This window comes from Phyllopteryx taeniolatus, chromosome 7 (genome assembly GCF_024500385.1).
Source record: "Phyllopteryx taeniolatus isolate TA_2022b chromosome 7, UOR_Ptae_1.2, whole genome shotgun sequence".
NCBI classification, from domain to species: domain Eukaryota; kingdom Metazoa; phylum Chordata; class Actinopteri; order Syngnathiformes; family Syngnathidae; genus Phyllopteryx; species Phyllopteryx taeniolatus.
Window position 1 is genome coordinate 27,391,531 of NC_084508.1, and position 27,929 is coordinate 27,419,459.

The window sequence follows — 27,929 nt, forward strand, 5'->3', positions numbered from 1 at the left end:
AATTGAATGATAGTTGAACAAACCATTTTTTTTTTTTTTACTGGTCTCTGATTTCAAAACTAGTTGTCTATTAATTTGATGTGTATACTGTATGTAATAATATGAGACAATCATACATTTATATGGGTTCACAGTCATAATAGCCCTCCAAGTGAAACCATAACCACAATGTGGCCTGCAACACAAACGAGTTTGACACCCCTGCTTAGATCACCTATCATTTGAAATTGTGGAAACCCCTCAACTCAAACTCTGACCCAGGGATTGATTACGAAACACAGCTGTTGGTGCCCCACCACACATACACACTTGGAATAGAAATATTTTTTATTCAAGGCAGCAGAAACAAACATGATAAAAATATGTCACCAAAATATCGATATAAAACATTTAACGTTGAACTATCATTTAAGAGCCAAACAGCCAAAGAAAAATGTACTGTACAACAAAATACTTAAAAAATAGGAGCAAATGTACACATAACACATTTTGTAGTAGTGAACCAATGCTACAATACCAGATAGAACAAATACGTCCAACCACATCATAATAATCTTGTCACAAAAAAGGCACATTGACACTAAAAAATACACCATTTCACATGCAAGAAAACATGTTGAAGGCATCTTAAGTTTATTCGTGAACTAGTTAAGTGTTTAATGATTGAATTGTGTCCATTTTCTCTCATCAGTTGCTACGAGTCTCTTCGAGTTAAGAGTTTATAAAAAATGAATTCTACTATTATAATAACATAGAGAGAAGTAGCAGACTGAGTAGTCTCCTTAACCAAGGCCTTTGTGTTGCTACATTATTCAGTAGACTTCCCCAATCCTGTTTCATCACTTGTACATTTTCATGGATTTCCTGGACTGCAAATATGCATTGTGTAATCTCAGTATTGATGCTGTGTGATTGGTTTTAAAGGAAATATACTCATGGATCTGAACTGTGGACACCAGTGTTGACATGTGGCCTTCGGTATATAGCTGTTGCAAGACTGTATTTAGGCGTAAGTAAATGTTGGGTGCGAGTGTCTAAGCATTCAAACTATACTCCTGCTTATAGCAACAAGGCCGGCAGACAGCGTTGACTAAACCGCTGCCCAGCTGTAAAAGGCACAGGATGAACTCTAGCACAGCCAGGCCCAACAGAACACACAGAAGAGTCACGTTCCACTCGACAATGTGAAGTGGCTGGAGGCACACAGGCCACGTCTCCGATTGCAGCAGATACCTGAAAGGGAGAATTAGAAAAGAAAATCCATCAAAATGCAGAAACATAAACAGAAGATACACAATAGAGCGGCTCTATTTCAAATGGTGGAGGGTAAGTTAGTATTTTGTGACATGTTTTAAATGCGGGTAGCACCAGTGACCAGTGGCCAACACCTCTACCTTCCAGTTATGAGGTTCTGGATTCAAATATTGGCTCCTGCCTTCCTGTGTGAAGTTTGCAAGTTGTCCCTGTGATGTGGTTTGCTCCCACATTCCAAAAACTAGTGGTGGGACATTGTGATTTCCTAGGTAGGTTGTAGAAGTGATCATTTGAAAATGTAATCATTTGCAGAGAGTGATAGCAATAAAGTGTTGTCTATTCATATTTATGTTTCCTGCCTTGTCAAATCATTGTGGGCAATTATTATTATTATTCATCAAAACATATAGTTAAAGGTAATTTGAAAGAAGAAGAAGAGCAAATTTGTTATATCAGAATTGTGTATCAAACTTTGCATTAAATAGTAGACAAGAAGTAGCTCTCAGTTTCAAAATGGTAGGTGACCCCTGGCCTAGGGTGTTTCCCACCTCTCACTCAAGGTCAGCTGGGATGGGCCTCCAGCTCACCTGCAACCCGAATGAAGATGAGCGATATGCTGGATGGATGGATGGAGTTAATACTGATTTTAAGGTTGACAACTTGTTGTGGCATTACACAAGTATGTTGTTTTGACCAAAACCTCAGATCGAACCATTACAATAAACAAAAGCACAGCAACAGAAAACACCTTTACGTTTTTATTTAAACTGCTTGGTTATCCAGTCTAGGTGTTTTCTTCCAATAACTTATTAGTTTGCTTCATCAATTCATTTGATGCAATAACAATATATGAAACATCATGAGATGAAATCCTACGCACACCTTCAACATTTATTGAGTAGATTTACTGAAAAATGTATCAATTTAACACAATGTTTCTTATTGTGGTTGCAATTTGTAAGGCTATAGAAACCCACTGCAACTAACAAATATATGCTGCATTGTGATTATAATTATTGTAGTTATTAGTCCTGAGCCTCACATCAGTTAGATCTTATAGTAGTATCTTCCTACCGTCCTCCTTGATCTGCGAAGGGGTACGACCACCCAAGAGAAGTGAAGCACTGCGGACCCTGCATCAAGGCGAGGCCTGAAATAACGAAGCAGTAGCTTGCCCCGACCAGGCCCACCACCGCTGCCAACACTGACCCAGACATCTGGAGAGCAACATGAACACATCATTGCTTGAATACATTCAGTAAGTGCAGTATGGAAATATCAAACGTTACTTTAACGTTATGTTGTTCGCTTTCTAAACATGTGGGGGCTTAATATTGTTTCCTGAATATCTAATAAGATTTGTTCATTATGTTATAAAACAAGGAGAGGCAGCTGTCTTGACTCACTCACACACACACACACACACACACACACACACAGCAGCTGCGCGTGTGGCTTCACTTGTGTGTGCCAAGCTTATTGTGTTGTGTGTAACCCAACAAAGGGACCCTTGTTTAATTATCATGGCTGGATTAGCATTAGCATACCACCTACCAAAGGGCATAGTGTAATAGCTGAGACAACAGCATAACAGCACTCATTGTGTTTTGAGAAAAGAGGAAAATGCAAAGCAAAGCAAAACAAACAAAACATCAATTTCAACAATGCTGTGTAATAATAATTGTGATATGTTGTTTGGTGATTATCTTACCATCAAGCTCTCATTCCAGCAGCAACTACATTTTCCCAAAGTGATGAAGCTTATAGCAGGAACCAGCATCTAAAATATAATAAGAAAATAACATTGTCATACACCACAAATGCCATAGTAATTCCCTACTTTTATATATTTCAAATTACAGCACAAAAAAAGGTGGGATACACCGTTGATGAGGGAGACAGGTCGTTGTTATCTTCATTGACATTCCTCAATTGATGAGTAATTTCAAATTCCTTTTTAGTTTTTCCGTGCCCTCTCATTGCTCACAGGAAGTTCAATCACATCCTAAGAGAGGGAGGGAAGTTCCCAAGGTCTCTCTTTTCCCCCCAAGCACACGCGCGCGCACACACGCGAGCACAATCACTTCACAGTCGCAGTTATAGAGAGTGAAAGAGAGCAGGAAAAAAAGGATTGGAGGAAGAGAGAGGAAGAGGGCTAAAGATAGTTTCTGACAGAAAGATTCAGTTTTGTTCTTTGACTTTTAAGTGGGCTGAAATTTCCAAAAAGAACATAAACATAAAAAGAGGCTGATTAAATCTCTAACAAAGAGGGATACAAAAAAATGGTACTGAATGAATACTGTAGATCAATGTACAGTATGATGGGACACAAACTATTGGCTGACTTTGTTTTGCTTGTTTCTTTGCCTTTAAAAACACCAACCAAACTTTGATTGACAAATATTGATTAGGGAAGATCTAACTTTGCTTCACCAGTCAACAATGTAAGTCTTGTGTGGGAAAACATCCTCTCTCATGTTTGTCCGTTTAAACCCAAACAAAGTGAACAGCTCCGTGGGAGCATAAACCCCACAGATCAGCCCCAAGGATTAACTGTTTATTCACACGGAACATTTTGTTCTCAGGGGACAAAAGTAAACATGTGGACCAAAGATGCCAAAATAACTTTGTAAATAATATATTTTAATAAAGAAATACTGAAATTCAAAATTCTGCTTGGTTATGTATAGTTATTTTATGAACTAGTGTCTCTTCAAGTGGGTACAGAAAATGTACATGATGACTGTGTTGTACTAGTAAGTGAAATATGACTGATGAACATAAAGGATATTATTGTTCCCTCCCTGAAAATCGACATACAATAATGATCACATCATATACATTATGACTTAAGAAGAAGTCGAGCAAAAGTCTTATTTTACTTACCAGCAGTCCTCCACCACCCAAGCCACCAAAGTACCAGATGTAGCGGGCCAGGCGCCCCTCCTGGATGTATGTCATTTCTCCCATAGGAAACAAGAGGAGCATATTGGCCAGGATACAACAGAGGGCCAGAGGCAACAGAGCCAGGCCCAGAGACCTGGCGAAGCCCACTGAACAACACATCACTTGGACAAAAAAAAGAAGAAAAAAACAAAATCCCACAATTGCAAGGAGGACAGGACAAAATTGGAGTGGATGGGCAGGCCAGTGGAGAAAAACTGTAAGGACTGGTCAGAGCAGCCAGCTGGGGAGCCAAGAAGCAAGCACGAGTGGTGAGAGCCTGTGTGTTGGACAGATAATCCTTCCCTTTAGAGGCACTTCTACTACTGAACAACACAGGCCAGGAAACACACACACAGGAAACAAGCTGACCAATGGCTGAATGGATTTTATAATCAGAAGTTTGAAAAACTCCATGAAACACAGAAATAGAGTGCAAGTGTGTGTGTGTGTGGGCCTGTGTGTGTCTCAACAACGTCCAATAATGGTCATCTGAAAACAGGTTAGCATAATTTAAAACAGAATAACTGCACGAGTTGGACAAAATTCCAGTGCATTACATTAAACCTGTTTTGTGTTCTTATATCCCATCGAGTGTGTTATACCTGTCGCACACCGAGCCTGTGGCCGAACCTGAGTGACCTCTTGCAGAGTGTGTGGGGTTTGGCAACTATAGTTTGATTTATGATGATTTTTTTTTTTAAATCAGAGCATGAACATCAAATCAAATTAAAAAAAATAATAATATATGGTAGTCGACACACACCTGCCAGCATTTCAATTTTTAACTGCCCAAAAACCAACAACACATACATTGGGCAGTACAGATAGATTATTTGCTTTATTCACTTAAATGACTTCATGAAGAAACTGTTTGCTGACCAGACTTAGTGATTGTGCATGCGTGTGCGACACCATAGGATAGGGCTAATGTTGCCATATCCACTGCCAAAACAACAGTAGAAACATATGCAACTTACCGACGTTAGAAGTGGCCTTGAATATCCAAGTTTGGGCAGTCACAATTTAAGAGCTGCATGATACAGCTGTTGTTTTTTGAAGTCTGTAAAGTAAACACACACGCACGGCTGTTTTTTATCCCCCCAAAATGAGTCATTTTGATTGGCTCGCGAAGGCTACATGTGCGGTCATGTGACTGCCTTGTGTTGTTTGATAGGTGGACTTGAGTCAAACGTCACTGGTAACGTTTGATTGGCGCAACGGGCACCCTATGCGGAAGTCGAAAATGGAGTCTAAAAATAGACGCACACACACAAGAATGGATAAATAAAAGTAGCGAACAGCATGTCGATCATTCTAATGGAGTAAAAGTATTGTTCCTTCTTCACATAAGTACTCAAGTAAAAGTAAAAAGTACAGTGCATTTAAAGTACTCTGACAAGGAGAGTTTATCGAAAGCGGAGTAACAGTTCCGGAGTAAATGTTGCGTGTTACTACCCACCTCTGGAGGTGCATCAGAATTTGTCATGCTTAATGTTAAACCTGAGTTTAATTAATGAACTAAAGATGACATTTCTACCAGATCTATTTTTCATATTAAGTATCTTCTATGTGTATACTATTACTCTATCTGTGCCTTTCCCTCAAAGGCACCTTTACACAATTACTCAGTAGGTCTCTAGAGGGCAAAGGGGCACCCCATGACCTCTGCTATTACCATGTCAGAAAGCTGAAACACTCGTGAAGTGCAGTTGTGCTTTTATTGCGGTTGAAAGGGGCTGGTTACAGTTGCCTCATAATCCAAGTGGAATGCACCACATCCAGATAAACTCTGCATTGTAATATGGAACCCCTACAAGCTGCTGTAAGAAGGCCTGGTAATCAGGGTGATTATGGTGCAAAACACATGGCTCTTTATTAAAAACCTGTGTACCAACATGAGTTTGGAAATGCAAGTAGATCAACACAGAATCAAAGTCCAAAGTCCAGATTTCTACATCAAGACATTTGATTGATGTGTCTGCAGAACAAGGAGCAGACAAACTGTTTCCCAATCACAAATGTTTTTTTCACACCACTGCAACTGCAGGTTGCATATAGGCAGATTTTGGAAACATGACACCTGTATGCATGTAGCCGATCATTTTTAACAGTGGCAGTTTAAACATTTTGGGCCTGATTTCCTACAGGTTTGAGCTTGCACAAATAGGCAAAAGCTTGATTGCTCAGGCAAACAAATGTCAAAGCTGAGCAACAAATCAGGCCCACCATGGATTGCGTTAGCAAAATTTTGCATGCTTCATTTTGCTCATTATGGGAAAAGTAGATGCAAAAAAAAAAAAAAAAAAGATTCATTAAGCACACGCAATTTATCAAAAGTGAACCTGAACAAGGAGTCATGCCATATCACCTATTGTATGATAAAACTCCTTGCAACTCTGCATTTCCTCATGTCTGGGTCATTTCGGTGCACAGTGGCAACTTCGTGCTGGCCTCCCCCAGAACAGTTTTTCTGGTGCGCTGTCCCAAGTTTAAAATGCCATGTTAAGCAGGATGGGCAGAAACATCCATCCATCCATCCACCCATCCATCCGTACCGCTTATCCTCACTAGGGTCGCGGGTGTGCTGAAGCCTATCCCAGCTAGTCTCGGGCGAGAGGCGGGGTACACCCTGAACTGGTCGCCAGCCAATCGCAGGGCACATAAAAATAAACAACCATTCACACTCACATTCACACCTACGGGCAATTTAGAGGCTTCATTCAACCTACCATGCATGTTTTTCAGATGTGCGAGGAAACCGGAGTACCCGGAGAAAACCCACGCAGTCATGGTGAGAACATGCAAACTTCCCACAGGCGGGGCCCGGATTTGAACCCCGGTCGTCAGAACTGTGAGGCAGATGTGCTAACCAGTCGCCCACCGTGCCGCCTGGGCAGATACAGTACATCAAATTTCCACATATTCTGGGCAAGTTAAACAAACAAAACATGGCTTTTATATGGTTGCTGGCTTCCCCAAAATTAGTAACACATTAGTATTAGTAATAATTTTTTTCTGTAACTCAGTAATGTTTGTTTACCTCTTCCACTAACACTTCCAATTCCATCGCTTCAAACTTAATTTTCACAAATCACAAATTTATTTTGGTGAAAAACACCAGAACTACCTTAAGTGGAAAAACCTTCTTTTGAATTAAGTGGTCTCCACCGCTTTTACACTTGTTGCCAAAAGCGTTAGACTGAGTGAACACTCAATTTAGCAACCGGTATTTGGGATCTTATTAAATCCACCCCTTAGGGTACAATGTGAGTAGATCAGGTGCAACACACCCACCAACAGTGCACGCAAACTGTTAGAGTGAACACACAATATTAGCACTCGGTATTTGGGATCTTAGTAAAGCAGGCCCTTTGTGTCAAAGATGGTCACTGTTGGTCCTCTGTAACCCATTCAAATGTACTCTAAATTTCAGGCCTAATTCCCCATGCTAATCTCATATTTTGAATGATAAAAAAAAAATGTCATGATGGTTGACAGAAACATCGTGAAAAAGAAAAATGTTACAGTAAATCATGCCATTTAAATGTGAACAAAGCTGGCGATTTGATCTGACGGTGGTACTACATTTTTAGGTTCTTTTCTGACCCTTTCAACACACCACAACCAGTCATAAAATCTGTCCACAACTACTGCACACATAAACATGAGATCAGATTAGTTTGAAACAAATGGACAACAGCATTACAACAAAGGTTTCCGCACGTTCGGGTGCTCACCTTTCACTTTAAATGGATTGCTTCTATTTCCTATTGCTTATCCAATGTAGAGTCAATGGAGCCCATCCCAGCTGACTAGCCAGTCAATCGCAGGGCATATACAGACAAACAACCATTCACATCTGCATTAATACCTATTTAGAGCCTTCAATTAACCTAACATGCATGTGTTCGGAATGTAAGAGGAAGCCAGGGACAACATGCAAAATCCACACAGGAAAGTCTGAGATGAGATTTGAACCCAGAACCTCTCGACTTTGAAGCAGAAAGGCTAAACACATGCCGTCACAAACTCTCCAGATTAAATGTATGATTTATTATGTAGAGTCACTGATAATCACCAAGCCAGTCCAATTCAATCCACAAAATTTTTACACAGCACAATTTAAACAAACAAGGTTCTCAAAGTGTTCAATGCAATAAAAACACGGTAAAAATACAAAATAAGGATTAAAAACAATAAAAAATTAAATAAAATGAGATTAAAAACGGGCGGCACGGTGTACGACTGGTTAGAGCGTCTGCCTCACAGTTCTGAGGACCGGGGTTCAATCCCCGGCCCCGCCTGTGTGGAGTTTGCATGTTCTCCCCGTGCCTGCGTGGGTTTTCTCCGGGCACTCCGGTTTCCTCCCACATCCCAAAAACATGCATGGTAGGTTAATTGAAGACTCTAAATTGCCCATGGATGAGATTAAAAACTACATAAAATGAAGTTGGTCAAATCAATACAAAATAAAATGCACTTCCCGCACTTCCCCTGTTTAAAGCAAGGGTAAAAAGACAGGTTTCAAGAAAGGATTTAAAAAGAGACAGTGATGAGGCTTGTCAGATGTGGAGTGGCAAAACATTCCACAGTTTTGGAGCTGCAACAGCAAAAGCTCGTTCACCTCTAAATTTAAGCCTGGCTCTGGGCTCTGTTAGGAGCATCTGGTCAGCTGACCTGAGAGAGAGGCTGGGAATGTAGGGGTGCAGCAGCTCAGAGAGGTACGATGGGGCAAGGCCATTCAAGGCTTTAAAAGCAAATAAAATAATTTTTAGATGAATCCTAAAGCGAACAGGCAGCCAGTGGAGTGAAGCTAAAATAAGTGATATATGCTCATATTTTCTTGTGCCAGTTAAAAGCCGAGCCGTAGCATTTTGAACCAGTTGCAGACAAGCAATGGAGGACCCACTGACCCTCATATATATAGGGCATTGCAGTAATCCAGCACTGTGGTCACAAAGGCGTGGATTACTATTCCAAAGTGTTGTTTCTGAAGGACCGGTTTGAGTTTTGCTAGCTGCCTTAACTGGAAAAAGATAGATTTCACCATGCATCCAGGCCTGAATATCATGTAAGCCCTCTAGCAATGGCTTAGCACAGTAAGAGTCTGACTTTTTAAGGGGGGCATAGATCTGACTGTCATCTGCATAGCAAGGAAAAGAAATAGGAGTATTGACCACAGTTATGAATGCGAGTGTGATGGGTTGTCTATGTCTATATGCTCTGTGATTGGAGACCAGGGTGTAGTCTGCTGTAGGTTTGAGATTTCCAGAGACTAGGATTAGTTCATGAATGGATGGTTTATTATCTCCACTGAACAAAACTCATTTACAGGATGTGCACTAGTTCGCAATGAGAACTTTAATTTACAACAATACAACAGGTTTGGTGAAACATGTTAGTGTTTATTGAATTGATTATTTCTGTATTACTTTTACATAACACACCGTAGCACTCAGTAGATGTACTCATCGGGGTACATGTATTTCTGAATATATTTCAAGACATAATTTTCTTTAAAAAAAAAATCTTTACTGCAATCTCGTCACACTGTGTGTAATCCTAAATTATCTGCATTCTGCCAATGGACATAATCAAATTGCACTTCATTTTTAATCAATATCCGCTTTTACACAGGCTATCTACGAATTTTCACTGCTTTTTTCCATCTTGCTGTCTTGTAAGATACTGATGTGGGAAGTCGGATTGAAGTTGACCTGGGAATTTGCTGGCTTTCAAAGTAGTATCAGAGGTGCACAGGGATGGAACAGGAAATGCAAAGTGATTAATACTGGCTCTCCTGTCAACTGCCTCTGATGCACCAGTTTACCCAGAATGCAGTGTCAAATTGGCATAAATTTAACTTAAATGAACACAGTTGTTTCTGTGGTTGAATGAATGAGGTCATTGTTTACTACAGTAACAAGTTACTTGAAGCAGTCTAGAATCCCATAGCACATCCATCTGATCGGGGGTCTGATCCTGCCCACAACACCCTGGTTGGTTGATCGCTGTGATTGGTAGATGGATTCCACCAATCCCCTATTGTGATGACCTGTCCCCTCCCAAACTGAGACCTCTTGTGGCCTGGGTTAATGGACAAAAAAGATGAGAGAAAACCAAAATTACGACAAAGCCTACCGCACACCAAGTTACGTGGCCAAATACGACTGAACTGTCTTTTCATGAGTGGCCGACCGTGAGCCGCTAGTTTTGCTGCGATTTGAAATTTGAATCGCAGGTAAATGGTGTCGCAAAGCAACATTGTGTCCCTTGAGCTTTCACGACCAAAAATATGTTAATAATACATAAAGTAAGGAAAGTAAATAATACCTCAGTATATTTATAGTTTCAGAAGCACCTTTGGCTAAAAAGCAAAGCGTGGAGTCTCTGTAGCCCATATACACAATTGCAGGCAATGAATGGCCGATCATTACCAAGAGCCTCTCAAATAGCCACACTCTAATTTACTGTAGTTCCTGCCCGTTTCCTCTCTTTCTGTTATTATAATCCATCCATCCATCCATCCATTTTCTGAGCCGCTTCTCCTCACTAGGGTCGCGGGCGTGCTGGAGCCTATCCCAGCTGTCATCGGGCAGGAGGCAGGGTACACCCTGAACTGGTTGCCAGCCAATCGCAGGGCACATAGAAACAAACAACCATTCACACTCACAGTCATGCCTACGGGCAATTTAGAGTCTCCAATTAATGCATGTTTTTGGGATGTGGGAGGAAACCGGAGTGCCCGGAGAAAACCCACGCAGGCACGGGGAGAACATGCAAACTCCACACAGGCGGGGACGGGGATTGAACCCCGCACCTCAGAACTGTGAGGCTGACGCTCTAACCAGTCGGCCACCGTGCCGCCTGTTATTATAATATACCGTAATTTCTCGTGTATAATGTGCATTTCTCCCCCCCCCCCCAAAAAAAAATGGTCTAAAGTCAATAGTGCGCATTACACATAGGTATAGGGGTTAATGGCAAAAAAATTCACATTTTATAAATGTATGCCTACGATCTAGAGGTTATGAAAAAGCTGTACACTTTCATTCCAATATGCCATCGCCATCTAGAGGTTATGAGAAAGATGTAAACTTTCATTCCAATATGCCACCGCCACCTAGAGGTTATGAAAAAGGTGCAGCCTACACGTTCATTCCAATATGACAGGGGTACGTATGACTGCATATATGTACAGTTGTGCTCATAAATTTAAATACCCTGGCAGAATTTGTGAAATATTGTTTTTTGTTTTGTTTTTTTAAATACAACTGATGACTGAACAACAGCCATCATTAATTTCTTTATGGTTATGTTTTGTTTAATTATAATGCTTTTCTGAAATGTTTGACAGTTTAATTTGAATCCATCCTTCCATCCATCTATTTTCTGAGCCATCTATCCTTACAAGGGTCACGGGAGTGCTGCAGCCTATCCCAGCTATCATCGGGCAGGAGGCGGGGGGTACACTCTGAACTGGTTGCCAGCCAATCGCAGGGCACATAGAAACAAACAACAATCCGCACTCACATTCACACCTGCGGGCAATTTAGAGTCTTCAATTAACCTACCATGCATGTTTCTGGATGTGGGAGGAAACCAGAGTGCCCGGAGAAAACCTACGCAGGCACGGGGAGAACATAAGAACTCCACACAGGCGGGGCCGGGGATTGAACCCCGGTCCTCAGAACGGTGAGTCAGATACTCTAACCAGTCTTCCACCGTGCCACCTAATTTGAATCCCATTAAAATAAAATTAAATGTGTTTTGCCTGGCCCTTCATGTTTTCTTCAAAGAATTGTACCCATCTTACAAATTCTGCCTGGGTAATCAAACATATGAGCACAACTGTGTGTTTTCTCATTTACTAAATAAAAGTAGGGTTGCAAATTTCAAAATAGAGCAAGTAAATGGAAAGTATTACGGGTTCAAATAAAGTGCTAAACTTCAGAATAATTTGAAAAAAATAAAATACAGATAATACTTCATGTTTTGATCATATGGGTCGAAGCAAAATCATGCACTATAAAATTGCATTATACATAGGTAGTAGGGTTTTACAGATTTTTTTAGGTCAACTTTGGGGATGCGTATTATACATGGGTGTGCATTAAACACGAGAAATTACGGTAGCTACAGAGGCCAGGGTAATCTGCTTTTTCCTTGACAAATCTTTCCATGCTGTTTGTGGTTCAATAAAATAATAATGATATGTGGTGTCTCATTGTTTTCTGACAAGAAAACCAGCAATCACAGTTTTTTGGTTGCACCGAGCTGGTTATGAGCGTGAGGGTCAATCGCCTGGTGTGGGGGTGTGAGTCACCGACTGCATTTTTCCCCCTCAATTCTCCGGTTCAGTCACGTCCGTCCATGTTGCTCAGTCTGCAGCAGGCCTAAGCTTCAAGCTGAATTTTTAACTGTTTAAATTATTTTACCAACATACCGAGTTATTAAATTATACTCAACTAGGAATCAGTTGGATGTCTTTTCATTACAACAGCCTGCTAAGCAATTGTTTTTTTGACAGATCAACTGGACAATAATATTTCTTCGTACAGACCAAAAGAAGTGGTATTTTGCTGTCTGGGTTTTGAGTGATGTACAAAACAAAATTATAATTAACATTTAGAAATGGTTTCACTTTCTCAGGTATTGTGAAAAATAGACTCATAGTCTATTAGAAAACATACAGTACAGTATTAAAAAAGAGACACAAAAGCAAAGTACATCATGAAAATCTTAATGACCATAATTCATTTGACCGCATTCCCTTACATGAAACAACATGAATCTAGGAAATTTCACCTGCACTGTCCAGTGTGCAAATATTTCACAATGGATGAACTTTTGGCTAAAAAGTTATTGGATCGATTTACAGCCACTGAATCGTTTCGGATCATATCATTCTAAATGAAGCAATATCGTCCTTGAATCGAAGCGGCAACCATGAATCCTGATACGAATTGAATACTAAAACGAATCGTTATATCCATAGAAAATACCCTACAATGCAACTTACCTTAAGATGGCAAATCAGCAGGAGCCACCCCACACAAAAATATGCACGCAACAAGATGAAGTTGAGGGTACTAAATTTTAAATGTATTACATGGGTACAACTCCTTCAAAAGAGATATTTTAAATTTTATCAAGCATTAAATGAAGAATAGCAGTTGTTCAGCCGATAGGGATTTATACCATCACCTGGGGTCCTTTTACTACAGTTTCAAGTGGGTTTTATAAATGGATGGGTGGGGGCACCTAATATTAAATGGATCTGCAAAAATGTACGAACACTATGTACACACAATAAATGACAAAAAGTACCTGTGACGGGCCAGTTGACTTTATGACCCCGACTTCTTAGAGCCTCAGCCACCTCCTGCTCAATCCCCTCCTCCAAATTCACAGACCATTGATTTTCTGTGCAGAAAGACAACTAATGAGGGTATGAGCCAATAAATAAAAAGAATGGGTGACAAAAAAGGTGTTCCAAACATTCAAATACTTAAGTATTACGATTAATGAGTGTGGGGACAGTTCATCAGTGTGTAAAAATTAATAACATGGTTGCAGTTTACATGGATAGGCAGTTACTATTTTGACGCAGAGGTGAGTTGAGACAGGAATTAGACCGACTGGAAGCCATGATAACTGATCTCACAGTGGTGAAATGCTTGTTGGTTTAGCAGTTATCCGCTTTACTTCATGAAAGGTGCCGTTATTGTTATGGTAAACTTGGATTTATCCATGCATTCATTTTCTATATCCTGCTTGTCCTTATGGGTAATGGGACACCTTGGAATGGTCCCCAGTGAATAACAGGACACATACAGACAACCATTAATCCTCACATTCACACCTATCGGCAATTTAGAGACCACCATACTGACTCTTTGTGATTAATAAAAAAAAAAGAACTCCTTAATATATGACTATTTAAACAAAGCTAAGCTAGTGTTATCATATTTATAAAAGCAGGCAATACCTTTGAGGTCATATTCTACAAAGACCCTTGGTGAATCAAGAGCTTGCTGTGGATTCATCCCAAACTCCAACATGTTAAGCAACACCTAAACAGACAAAAACGTATGAGTTCTAAGTTTTGTTATATATTCCACTTCCACAATACTGAACCAATGTCCTAGTAGGATTTGTTAAAGTCGCACAATAAAATCGTCCTTAGCTTTAACACAAAAAAAAATTGGAATTACAAAGAGTTATTGTTTTCAAATAATGTTACTGTTTAAGACAACCTCTCTCCTTATTGCAAGACCTTAATCGTTGTTCTGTTGTATTCCACAAATCAAACGATTCTTTCCATGTATTCTTTCCATGACCATCAAGGTTTTTGCACATCTAATTTCAATAAGGAGTCACTACTCGTGATTTGGTGCTTTGATACTTTAATACCTGAACATGTCCTTGTGGTTGCATAAAAGCGCCCATTACCCCCAAGGATGCAAGGAGTTGCGGCTTTTGGGACTCAGTTGCACAGGTAGTAAGGAGTGCAGGTATTATGGTGTGGAAGGGCCGCTTCCCCCCAGCCACAGAATTAACACTGTTGTGAAGAAGCGAGAAGCTGGCCCCACGATTCTGTGGAGGATGGGAGATTTCCCAAAATGATTAAACAAAAAAGAAATCAATACTTAAACATGAATTCAAGTTGATTATATGGACAAAAGCATTCAGACACCCTACAATAATCCTTACACCAATGTAAAATCGCGCAAAATTCTGAACAATTAGATTAACGTAATTTTTGGTCTATTGAGCGCACCAATGTGTAAGACGTACTCACTAATTATTATTATTATTATTTTTTTTTTTTAATCAGAACCATTTTCACAAATAAGCCCCACATGTGACACATATTTTACGCTTCTGGTTTGCATGCCTTAGCCTGAGGGTGGCAATTGTGTGACACAGAAAGAATTTAGGTCAATCTCCAGCAGTTCTAATAGTTTACATAGAGCAGAGAGAAGTGCTGTGCGTATTGTTGGCTGTTGTACTTATATGAGTTACTGACAAATTTATGCTAAATTAACAGTTGTTTAATGGTTGAAAAAGACTGCAATAGCGATGCTCATTTCAGTTAGCTATTGTATGTTAGCTGGTGGACTTATGACAGCTAAAAAAATAATTGCAGTGAAGCAAGAAATTTTCCAACTTTACTGTAAGAAATAAAGAAGTGGAAACAGCATGCCCGCGACCCTACTGAGGATAAGTGCTACAGAAAATGGATGGACAGATGAAACAGCACAATGTAACACAGAAGAAAAAATATGGCTGGCTAAATATGAAAACAAAAATAAGTCATTTTAAACATAATGTGAGTATGCACTTTAGAAGAATACAAATTCTGAGTGTCAGTGTGTGCAGATTTAAAAATGTGAAGAGCTAAAACTTCAGAGTGGAGCGCATCAAAAAATTAATGAACAGTAAACACTATTTTGGTGAGAAAAGCTAAGAATAGATATGAATGTGACACGCCTCAAATCCGCAAATAATAGAGAAAATCCGCAAATAAGAGGCATCATTTTTTCAAAAAGAAAGATTTAAAGAAAGATTTTAAAGATGGGTTGAAAATGTTGCAGTTTATAGTCCGAACTTCATAGTAGCTTTATGGTAGGTAGGTACAGTATGCCATCCATCCATCCATGCATCCATCCATCCATCCATCCATTTTCTACCGCTTATCCGAGGACGGATCGCGGGGGCATTAGCTTTAGGAGGGACACCCAGACTTCCCTCTCCCCAGCAACTTCATCCAGCTTGTCCGGGGGGGATCCTGAGGCGTTCCCAGGCCAGCCGAAGGACGTAGTCTCTCCAGCGTGTCCTGGGTCGTCCCCGGGGTCTCCTCCCGGTGGGACGTGCCCAGAACACCTCACCAGGAAGGCGTCCGGGAGGCATCCAAATCAGATATCCCAGCCACCTCATCTGGGTCCTCTCAATGTGGAGGAGCAGCGGCTCTACTCTGAGATCCTCCCGGATGACCGAGATTCTCACCCTCTCGCTAAGGGAGAGCACGGACACCCTGCGGAGGAAACCCATTTCGGCCACTTGTATCCGGGATCTCGTTTTTTCGGTCACGACCCACAGCTCTTGACCATAGGTGAGGGTAGGAACGTAGATCGACCGGTAAATTGAGAGCTTCGCCTTTCGGCTTAGCTCCTTCTTTACCACAACGGACCGATACAAAGTCCGCATCACTGCAGACGCTGCACTGGTACCCATCAGCTGCCTCAGGAGTCCCACAGGCCAAAAAGGCCCGATAGGACTCCTTCTTCAGCTTGACGGCATCCCTCACCATTAGTGTCCACCAACGGGTTCGGGAATTGCCGCCACGACAGGCACCGACCACCTTACAGCCACAGCTCCGGTCGGCCGTCTCAGGAACGGAGGTGTGGAACATGGGCCACTCGGACTCGATGTCCCCCGCTTCCCCCGTTACATGAGCAAAGTTCTGTCAGAGGTGGGAGTTGAAACTCCTTCTGATTGTGCCAGACGTTCCCAGCAGACCCTCACAATACGTTTGGGCCTGCCACGTCGAACCGGCATCTTCCCCCACCATCGGAGTCAATCCTCAACAGGTGGTGATCAGTTGACAGCTCCGCCCCTCTCTTCCCACAAGTGTCCAAGAGATGCGGCCGGAAGTCCGATGACACGATCACAAAGTCGATCATCAAACTGCGACCTAGGGTTTCCTGGTGCCAAGTGCATGTGTGGACACCCTTATGCTTGAACATGGTGTTCGTTATGGACAATCCGTGATGAGCACAGAAGTCCAATAACAGAACACCGCGCGGGTTCTGACCGGGGGGTCCGTTCCTCCCAATCACGCCCTTCCAGGTCTCACTGTCATTGCCCACGTGAGCATTGAAGTCCCACAGCAGAACGATGGCGTCCCCAGCGCGAGCGCTCTCCAGCACCCTCTCTAAGGACTCCAAAAAGGGTAGGTACTCTGAAATGCTTGGCATAGGCACAAACAACACTCAGGACCCGTCCCCCCACCCGAAGGCAGAGGGAGGCTACCCTCTCGTCCACCGGGGTGAACCCCAACGTACAGGCGCCAAGCCTGGGGGGAAATAAGTATACCCACACCTGCACAGCGCCTCTCACCGTGGGCAACTCCAGAGTGGAAGAGAGTCCAACCCCTCTCAAGAGGAGTGGTACCAGAGCCCAAGCCCTGTGTGGAGGCGAGCCCGACTATATCTAGTCGGAACTTCTTGACCTCACACACCAGCTCGAGCTCCTTCCCTGCCAGAGAGGTGACATTCCACGTCCCTAGAACCAGCTTCTGTAGCCGGGGTTTGGATCGCCAAGGTCCCTGCCTTCGGCCACCGCCCAACACGCACTGCACCCGACCCCTATGGCCCCTCCCACAGGTGGTGAGCCCATGGGAAGGGGGACCCACGTTACCCTTTCGGGCTGTGCCCGGCCGGGTGCAGGCCCGGCCACCAGGCGCTAGACTTCGAGCCCCACCTCCAAGCCTGGCTCCAGAGGGGGATCCGGTGACCCGCGTCCAGGCAAGGGAAACCTCAATCCAGTTATATTTTTCATCATAGGAGTCTTTTAGCCGTGCTTTGTCTGGTCCCTCACCTAGGACCTGTTTGCCATGGGTGACCCTACCAGGGGGGTGAAGCCCCAGACAACGATAAGGTGTCGGCTTCCAGGAGGGGGGTACAGTATGTTGGTAGGTAAATTATAATTAAGTAGACGACTTCAGTTGATGAAGAATCATCTTAGTTGCACACGTAACACACACATATACACACACACACAGAAACACAAACAGACACTATTGTGCTGCACCATCAGACCTGAAGAGAGAAACCACAGTCCTTTGGGACAAGCCCGGTCCCAAAGCCCATATACGTGCTGTTGACGAAAGAACAGGCATTCCCCTGACTGTCAACCACACAGAAATAGACTGTGTCACTTTCTGTCATCAGGGCAGGCTCTACACTTTGCATGACCCTAGAACACACACAAACAAAAAACATAACTCTCGGGATAAAGTTCTTTTTTCCACAACAACTGAGGTGAATGTGGTTATAATGTATGCTTTTTTTACTGGCTACCTACTTCAATATACACAAAGAATCTCCTCACACATGAAACATCTGCCAGTGTTTGCCAACCTTTATTGAGACAAGGCACATATTAAACATTTGAAAAATCTCACGGCACACCACCAAACAAAGATGCTACAAAAAGGATATACTGAAATAATGCTGATCTCGTCTCACTGTAGTCTACTCACAAATGTACTTACTCAGTGTAAAATCGAACAGTTGAACACAATTAATAATTCTGATGGATGAATGTCAACAGGTGAATACACAGGTTAATTGTACCTTCTACCATCTGGTGGAAGATTATTTAATTTATCAGCCTGTCCCTATACTGTACATTTCTGGCATAGATATATGAACAGAGATACATTATTTGTAGTAACTAAATAATAATTTTTGAACCAAAAAGCAAAATTGGATCATTTACCGCTGCACACCGGATGATCTCAGGCTAGATGTAATCAACAGAGGTTGGTAGTAACGCGCTACATTTACTCCGTTATATTTACTCAAGTAACATTTTAGATAAATTGTACTTGTCAGAGTAGTTTTAATGAAGCATACTTTTTACTTTTACTCGGGTATTTAAGTTAAGAAGAAACTGTACTTTTACTCCGTTAAAGTAATCTACATGCCGCTCGCTACTTTCATCAATCAATAATTGTGTGCGCGATCTATTTTTAGACTTTCATTTTCGACTTCCGCATCGGGCGCCGTTGCTCCAATCTACCGTGATTACCACAGTGATGTTTGACTCAAGTTCACCAATTAAACAACACAATAAAGTCATTTGTCCACACACAAAATCTTTTATTGGGCTTCGCGGGCCAATCAAAATGAGTCGTGACAGCCGCGCGCGATTCGTGTTTACATTACAGACTATACTTTTTTTTTTTTTTTAAAACAGCTTTAACACACAGCGTAGTTTTGTCACTGCCCAAACTTGGATATTTCAGCCCACTTCTAACTGAAGAAAACACCTTGCGGTAGGTTCCAGGTGTTTTTACTGCTGTGCATATGGCAACATTAGCACTATTTTATGGTCACAAGTCGGTCACTCTCTCTCTTGCTCTCTCTCTCACTCACACACGCACACATGCGCACACGCACGCACACACACACACACACACACACACTTTATCAATAAGTCTGATCAGCAAACAGCTTCATTCAGTTATTTTAGTGGATAAAGCAACAAATGTTTCTGTAAGGTTATAATGTTTTTTTCCACGCAAAAATTTAAATGGTGGCAGGTGTGTGTGTGTGGACCCCCATTGAATATAAGTTTAACAACCGCATGTCAGTTATAAGAGGGAGTGCATTCTTTTGCAACTAGATTTAGTTATATTTATTTTATTTAAAATGTATTTAACCAGGTAAAAGACCAGTTAAAACAGAACATCTCTTTTGCAATGGTGACCTGTCCAAGAACGCAGTTAAACATCAAGTGCAAGTTAAACATCAAGTCCAAGTCAATCACATTCAAGTTTATTTCACTTGTTTAATTTCACCTCCCGTCTTAAAAAGAAAAATAAATCAGTTGAGTTGTACTAATTGTAGGTCACATTAATGGTGGAAAAAGTTTGATAATGATTTATCTTCATCAACATTTTTTTACAACACAAAAACCTGGCATTATAACATGGGTGTTTAGAATTTTGATATCCACTGTAGCCTTGTTCCTGTTTTTGTAATCTGCCTGGTGAGCCTACAGTATTGTGCTGTTTAACAAGTTGAAACAATATAGTATAGTAGTAGACCATCTCTTGTAGCTGAATTTGCCTTAATTTGTTATTTTGTAAAGATTTTATGTTTGAGATTAAGTGATATTGTTCAGCAATATCTGAATTTGCACATTCATATGTTATTTAGTTATTTTTATTTTATTTGACGTGCATGCTCATGTTATTCACTAGTTACTCAGTACTTCAGTAGTTTTCAACTGAATATTTTCTAACTCTTAAGTAATTATTTGGAGCATTACTTTTTAATTTTACTTGAGTCATATTATCTTAAAGTAATAGTACTCTTAATTGAGTACAATATGTGGCTATTCTACCCAACTCTGCTAAACCCTAATCTGTGAATTTCGGTGTGATCTATTTAACAGGTTAATTATGTACCCTATCCAGGAACATGGGGGGCAGGGGTGATTTCAAGAATGCATGTGTGACTGTGTACATAGCCAAACAGTTGTTTAAAACTTATAGAGCCATCGTATGAATTTATATTATCATTTATTATGTCCATAATTACTTACTGTAGTAAGCAGAAGTGCCCTTTCCAAAATACACACACACCAGACAGGCCAATAAAAAAGGCAGGGGGGAGGGGATTCAAAGCATCCCATGCACTCCAATCTCAAGTCAACAGAGTGTGACAGGCTCACACTGGTACGAACTAAAACAAACACTCGCACAAAGATGTACCTGTCCATGTTGATGAGGTGGGCTCGCTGGCTGCTGAACCTTTTGTCCAATAGGTTTCGTAGTGGAATGGTCACATGGTCTGGGTCGCCCACAAAGCTTTTAGCGTCTGTTAGTGCCAAGCGAAAAGCCTCCACCAAAATATGGATGTAGTCTGCACTATTATGACCTAAAGCTGGAAATAAACATGGAGATGTAAATTCTCTACTTTCTTTCTTAAAATAAAACACATGACACATCCTGTCACAAACATTTTGCTTCTACCGACAGTATTATAAAGTATATGCCTGTGAACATTTGGCGTTCATCTATTTCATTTTCAGGGCAGTGAATCGATCGCAACTGGATACTATGTACAGTATACAGTATATCACGTCAGTTTGCATGGGCAGATATTAGTCACACTGTTAGATGTGGGGCTTGTTGCTTTTTTGTAATATTTCAATATTATGTACTGTAAATTAGCTGCACTGTTACATCGCAGTCCGAACTGCTCGTTGGCAGATTTTGTGAAATAGGCAGCTCACTGCAGATGTACTTGATTGTTTAATTTCACACTTGGTGGGTGGGCTTGGTGGGCACTTTGATGGTGTGAAGTAAAACTTGAAACCTACATCTACATTGTCAGACCAAGCTCTCAGTACAGTGGGTTACCTTTGAGAGGGAAGTTGTCCAGGATGTTGAGCAACAGCAGGGCAGCCAACCCTTGACTGTTGGGAGGAGACTCCCATAGGCACACACCCTGGGCACACAATACAGTCATGTACTCTGCTGACCATGTTAGTCAGGAACCCAATAATCAAAATAAAGTTGAAAGTGACCTTGTATTTTGCGCTGATGGGAGTGACAACATCAGTGTCATGGCTGCTGAGGTCGTCCAAGGTCATGACTCCTCCATGTTGGATGATGATGTCAATGATGGCTTGGGCAACTCTGCCCTGGTAGAAAGCTTCCTTTCCACGCTCCCCCAACTCCTACAGTATTTATACATCGGACCAAGTATGTGTGTCATAATCAGAAAACGGTTGGAGTCAACATTGTGGGAGGGAACTGAATGTTGCTAAATGATTACATACAAAAGTAGTTTGGGTAAGGTTTAATCACTAGAAGTAATGAGATATGATCCCTAAAATGTCTTGCTCATTTTATTTTGATAGGCTAAGATGTTTGAAGAATTGGAAGCTTGAGACTGGAGAGGTATACAGCCCCGACAAGAAACCTTAACAGATGCAACAAACTGGACCTGAATCCTTATATAAAGACACTTGTATACAAGTGCCATTTCATAAAGAGATTATTAACATTAACATTACAGGTTACTAATCATTTCCCTTCCCTGCCCATTTCCTTCTGACAGATTAAACATTGGGCCTTCCGGTCATTCATTCTTAACATTCTTAGCCACACCTCTATCAACTCGATCAATATATTTACCAGGATGGTGTGTGGGACTGGACAGTTACTACTTCAAAGAGCTAACACACAATCACCACTGAGGAATGGCCATAATGATACCATGGAAACTACCATCAATGAAACTGAGGTCACTGCTATTATTTCACTATGTTAGGCTGTGCTGAGCATGAGTGAGTGTATGTGCGTGCATGTAAATGGGTTGTCACAGGTCCCATATTATTACATGACTAATGACAAGCTTATCTGATCTATAAATAAATTAATCATTACATGGCTCCTGCATACACCGGCAATTTCATACTTGATAGGGAAACACACACACACACACACAACAATAGCAATCACATCTCAGTCATGGAAACTGCAAAATAAGAGGTGCCATAAATTAATACGAATGTTTACATGTAACAATTCTCTCACGTGCACACACAAAAGGGGGAGGCAACATGAAGTGGAAAGGGTAGTCTCAATGAAATACACTTTTTTTCATTTTGTGCCATATATCAGATTTGAGGGTGTCAATCTGTTTTCAAAATAAAACAAACATGCTGTTGCAGATGTTTGGTTGTTGTTATTGTTGTTTCCAAATGCCTGTCCAAAGCATTTTCCAGCTCTCAGTCTTATGGACAAACACATGCATGCCATTTTAGGTGCAGGTATAGACCTACTACTTCATTAACATAACATCATGACGGCCATAAGCACTGCCATAAATCTTCCTCAAAGATGAACCTTAACAGGGATGTGCATGTGTCTTAGTATCCTGTAATTATTATTAGATTTTTTTTAACTATAGTATTGTTTGTCATTATTTTGGATGTCGAAAAAACAATTTTATATCCAGTATATCCAAGGTTTACCAACTGAAATATATAATGGTAAATTATCATTATCATTATCATTCATGTACGCCAGGGGTGTCCTTGGAGGACCACATATACGGTGGCTGACGGGGGCAAATGCGCTGCAAACGGCCATATGCTGCAAATGCAGGAATGACTCAAAACAAAAAACACACAAGCACATAAAACAACAGGAAAAGAAAAATGCTACAATTTAAAAATGCTGCGATCACAGAAAACAACAGCAAAAGACAAATGCAGCAAGATAAAAAATGGTGCAATCACACAAAACAAATGCAAAGGAAAAATGCTGAAAACGCAAAAAAACCTGAGAGAAATGGTGCACCTTCACGCTACACAACGGAAGTTTGCCAAACCACTAGGGGTGCAACCTCCAGGACGGTCCAGTCCTGTGAGACCAAGGGGTGCCTTTGATACTAGATACGCCAGCCCCCTGTACCAGTCCAACTAACCAACGTGCCTACGTGGTGGCCATGTTGGGGAACTCGTAGTCCCCATAGAAGGCAATGCTTGGACATTGAAATTAGTCATAACTTGCTCATTTCTCAACCGATTTTCATGAGGGTTGTTGTTTCGTCAACACCAAAGCATATGGTATCAATACGCAGCATTTGATTAAAAAAAATAATAATAAATAAATTATATGTGAAACAGACTCCCAGTTCCCTTGTCCTAATTGTACGCCGTTCAACCGTATGCAGCACAATGTGCCGCCATCCTTGGTCTTTTGGTTTTCTCGCCGTCCACACGTGGTTTGCGCTGACCACTTTGACCTCCCTAGTTTAGCGTCCCCGTCAGCATGTAGCTCAAAATGGCCGTGTCGTATCTGCTAATACATACCTGTGGTGCCTCTGGTCTCACAGGACTGCTTGTCTGGGGATTTGTGTGTGTTTTGTGATGTTTGCAACATTTTTCTTTTGCAGTTGTTTTTGTGATTGCAGCATTTTATATCTTGCTGCATTTTTCTTTTGCAGTGGTTTTATGTGCTTGTTTGTTTTTCCTCTTGCGTTATTCTTGTTATGCAGCATATGGCCGTTCGCAGCGCCTGTCGGCCATGGTACACATACAAAAAAAATGAAAGGATGCAAGGGCCACTTTGACATTTTTTGACGATATTAAACACGCTAAAACTAATCTATCAAGCAATTATATATTATAGTTATTTTTGAGAAACTCCGACATCACAGCTTTCTGTTTAAGGTAATAGGGCAAATAATTTGGGATTTTTCATGATTTTGATTTGCTGTATCACACTAGAACAGTTCCCCTGAGCAGACCTCCATATTAAGAACCAAAACAAGAGCAATCTGTAGTAAGTTGACAATCTTTAAAGCACTGTTTATTCCCAAGGCATTATAAAGAGAAATGTTGTGACTATGTTAGTTGTAAATGTATCTAGAAAAGCTCCATATAAAACCAATGTATTATTATTAGGTGCAGTCGTTGTAGCAGGTGTCAGGTGCATCGCAGCCATGGGGGATGTGGGTGTGGCAACCCTTCACTTTTTCAACACCCACACCATTGTGGGTCGTGTCAAATGTTATTTTTTTGTATATGCTGCGGTCCACATAAAAATGGAGAGTGGGCCACAAATGGCCCCCGGGCCGTAGTTAGGACACCACTGGTGTACGCGTTTCAACAGTGAGAATTTATACAAACGTGATGGTGCTAACTTGCTATTTGTTGTTATTTTTGTTGGATATGAGATTTGGGTTTCATTGATGTACCTTCAGAGTTCGTGCTAGGGCCGGGTTACGGAATACTTGTCCATGTTTGGGAGGCTGACCATCAATCAGCAGCTCTCTGCCAAGTTCCTTTCCAGCATCTCGCAGCTTAGACACCCAGTGTGACCAGAGGTGAGCTGTGACTTCGGCAACAGGAAACCCCACCTCAGCCAGTTGCACTGCCCCATTGAGCACCTCATGTAAGGACAGCTAGGGGAAACAGCAGGCGGAAACACATGCGTATTACCTCACTGGAAATGAAGCAGGACGTATGAGTCCTTGTTTTGAGAAGAAATATGGCGTGGAGAGTTATAATGGAATCTGTTCAGCAGATAAGACTATTTTTATGATATCCTTATAGTGTGTGAGTGGATTCCATGAGTCAAACTTTTGTGATTCATCACAAACATGGCACAACTTTGTTTGAATGTTCAAAGTGGACCCTAATCTACCCATGTGCCCCCCATATGCTTTCAGACTTTTCAAAAGAACTATACATCACTGTCATCCGAATTTGCAGCAAAGCAAATAAAAGACACAAAAAAAAAAACATACAACCATTTTGCTAAGATGTCTGTACAGAACATCAAGCAAATACATAGTACAGGATGTGCTGGTCATTAAAAATATTACATTTGTTTAAGTCATTATAGATTGGGCTATAAGTTTCCATACATTGGAAAAATAAACATTTTTGCATACTTTTATGGTATTTGAAATTAAGAATGTTTTAAAAAACCCTTTTCTATCGTCACTAGGGTCGAAGTTGACCTTCAGCGAGAGGCCTATTGCCCAGTCCTTATAATAAATTGAAGTGAGTTAACTAGTTACCACTGCAACTAAAACAACTCTCTGACTTACTTTTTGGTCAAAAGAGAAGTCACTTACATTTGAGGTTCAAATTCTCACTTCCAATAGTCATGCCATGGATTGTTTCAGGTGTTTCAACCAAATAAAGTAAACGTTCATAGAGCCCAATGGCAGCAAATCCACACTTTGTCTGTATCGTTTCCCTTCAACTTCAGTTTACATGAATACGTGTTCGTGAGTGTTGGTGGTATATGTCGCTGTTTATGTTGAAATGTAAATTAGTATGTTAAATGGAGTGGATTCATGGCTCGCTCACAGGTGACGCAATAGACAGACAGAAGCACACACAGTCAAACCTTGTGACTACCAAACATCTGCACGGTGTCGCACCAGCACGCAGGGGCCCCCGGCACAGTAACATTCAGGGCATCAAACACAGGAAGAGGAACCTCAGCGCTGTACTTGCGACCCATCAGGAATTCTAAAGTCAGACCTTTGGGAGAACGACCACTAGAAAACAAAAAAGAGGAGTATACTTTCAGTCCATATGATAAAGAAAACGTAAACGTAAAGCATAGTCCAACCTGCCGTTTATCGCGCTGATCTCGCCGGTGTTGCCGTTAAAGAACAGGCAGAAGGCATCGCCACCAACACCGGTACTGCATGGCTCTGTAACTGCCAGAGCTGCTGCTATGGCGACCGCAGCATCTGCAGCATTACCACCACGCTTCAGAACATCTGGATAAATAGACAAGCCACTGCTTGGAGCTAAATTACTACATGCCTAGAAGTCTTTATCACTGGTATCATATCAAATTCACAAACATAACTGTAAAGGTGACAATTAAGACTGATTTTTGTTTTTTTTGTGGAAGGTTGTAATTCAGGCCAGCCTTTACGTAAAACCCCTCAAATGAAATTAAAAATGAAAGCTGGCTCTTCAGTGGACATTTTGAAATAACAGTGGAAAACACAATTGTTTAGACAAGCATTCAAGTAAGATGACATTGTTTTTATTTTGTTTTGATTTGTTTGATGTGTTTCTTGTATTAACCATCAAGAAAAATCAATCAAAATAAAAAATAGTAAGTACTTGCTTTCAACAAGTATTATTACGCTCTTCGCCGTTCATAACAGTCATAAAATGTTCTAAGTTGCAACTGCCTTTAAAGGCTACAGGCACTTTTTTTTTTTTACAGGAGAAGCAAACTGTCTTTCTATTCTGCCCCAATACAACATATACTGTACTAATTCCTAGGTATTTCTATCCTATTTTAATTTGAACCCAGCAGCCCTATAATTTGAGAGATTACGTAATCATGATGTTTTGTTTTTTACTGTAGCCTATGTCCTTTTTAAATACGATAGAAAAGAGTATAACCATAGAGTACTTTGTCCAAATGTAATATTTTAACAACAAAAGCACCCCTGTTTTAAACCAGGATATGGAACACAATTATTTACTTCTACTACTCAATACCAACACACTATTGTCATTTCTATGCCTCATTTTTGTTGCATTTGATTATAGGTCGCAGTGGTTAGGTAGGAGTCAGCTGGTGTTTTTTTTCTTTTTGGGGGGGATGGGAGTTTTTGATGGTTTAGTCAGACTTTCCCGAAAAGTGATATGCTTGTCTTTCATATATGTGGGAATTAAAAAAATAAAAATGTACAAAAAAAAGTGAAATCTCTCTGGCCTGCATGGGAGCTCGGCACATCGCCCGAAATGTTATGATCCTAATTCATGTTCTCATGGTTTTACTGTTTTTCGTGGTCGGTTGCTAGCCCTCTGTTGACAAATTCCCACTGCGATTCGTTTGCTAAATACTGAATTTTATTTATTAATTTTTTTCCAAAGTCAACTTTCCACACTCACCCAATCCTACAGTGGAAGCGAGGGGCTGGCTGGACGCCACGCAGCCGTGTAAACATAGCACAGGTGACCGACGAGAAGAGAAACTCAAGTCGGCGTCCATGCCTATTTGTCCTTTGACAACTTGGCACTAAAATTATGGCAAGCCGCAATGCAAAGGAACAGACACGACCGATCAATCGGTTTATCGGGGAGCGTTTGCTTTTTCCTCAGCCACAATGCAGTCGACTGTAGATCACATCGATTCAAGTTGGACACATCTAACCAATCACAATAGAGTTAAAAATGACGCCCCCCTTTATCGTTTATTTCTGCCCAATTGTATGATTGTTTTAAATACTGTATATTTTTAATCGTAACCGTGCCTTTTGGGGGACTGATTTCAGAATGATAATTATACTGTACTCCAATCCTAATAGGAATACTGTATCATAGTATTATTTTATACAGTGAAATTAATTGTATCCAAGCGGCGCAGTGGACTGCAAGTCGTTAGCATGTTCTCTCCTTGCTTGCTTGGGTTTTCTTCCAGGTTC

The 27,929-nt window shown here is 41.0% G+C and overlaps 2 protein-coding genes across 6 annotated transcripts; both read right to left on the reverse strand.

Moving 5' to 3' along the window:
* Window positions 1–309: 309 nt before the first annotated feature.
* Window positions 310–4,489, reverse strand: tm4sf18 (transmembrane 4 L six family member 18). Its single transcript, XM_061779920.1, has 4 exons — window positions 4,141–4,489; window positions 2,966–3,034; window positions 2,329–2,471; window positions 310–1,233 (listed from the first exon to the last, which is right to left on the reverse strand). Exons 1-4 carry the CDS (start codon window positions 4,318–4,320, stop codon window positions 1,035–1,037), a joined length of 591 nt encoding a protein of 196 aa, XP_061635904.1. The 5' UTR covers window positions 4,321–4,489; the 3' UTR covers window positions 310–1,034.
* Window positions 4,490–4,681: 192 nt separating this feature from the next.
* Window positions 4,682–27,596, reverse strand: LOC133481041 (glutathione hydrolase-like YwrD proenzyme). 5 transcript variants are annotated; one of them, XM_061779919.1, is made up of 12 exons: window positions 27,397–27,596; window positions 26,105–26,258; window positions 25,877–26,030; window positions 24,714–24,920; window positions 21,529–21,681; window positions 21,362–21,449; window positions 20,711–20,882; window positions 18,027–18,183; window positions 14,617–14,799; window positions 14,192–14,276; window positions 13,531–13,626; window positions 4,682–5,260 (listed from the first exon to the last, which is right to left on the reverse strand). In XM_061779919.1, exons 1-12 carry the CDS (start codon window positions 27,494–27,496, stop codon window positions 5,217–5,219), a joined length of 1,593 nt encoding a protein of 530 aa, XP_061635903.1. In that variant the 5' UTR covers window positions 27,497–27,596; the 3' UTR covers window positions 4,682–5,216. The 5 variants fall into 5 exon arrangements, with proteins under 5 accessions (XP_061635903.1, XP_061635900.1, XP_061635902.1 ...); XM_061779916.1 differs by lacking the exon at window positions 4,682–5,260 and adding an exon at window positions 9,585–10,287 and having other exon boundaries at window positions 26,105–26,228; XM_061779918.1 differs by lacking the exon at window positions 4,682–5,260 and adding an exon at window positions 9,585–10,287 and having other exon boundaries at window positions 18,027–18,114.
* Between the last annotated feature and the right edge of the window lie 333 nt (window positions 27,597–27,929).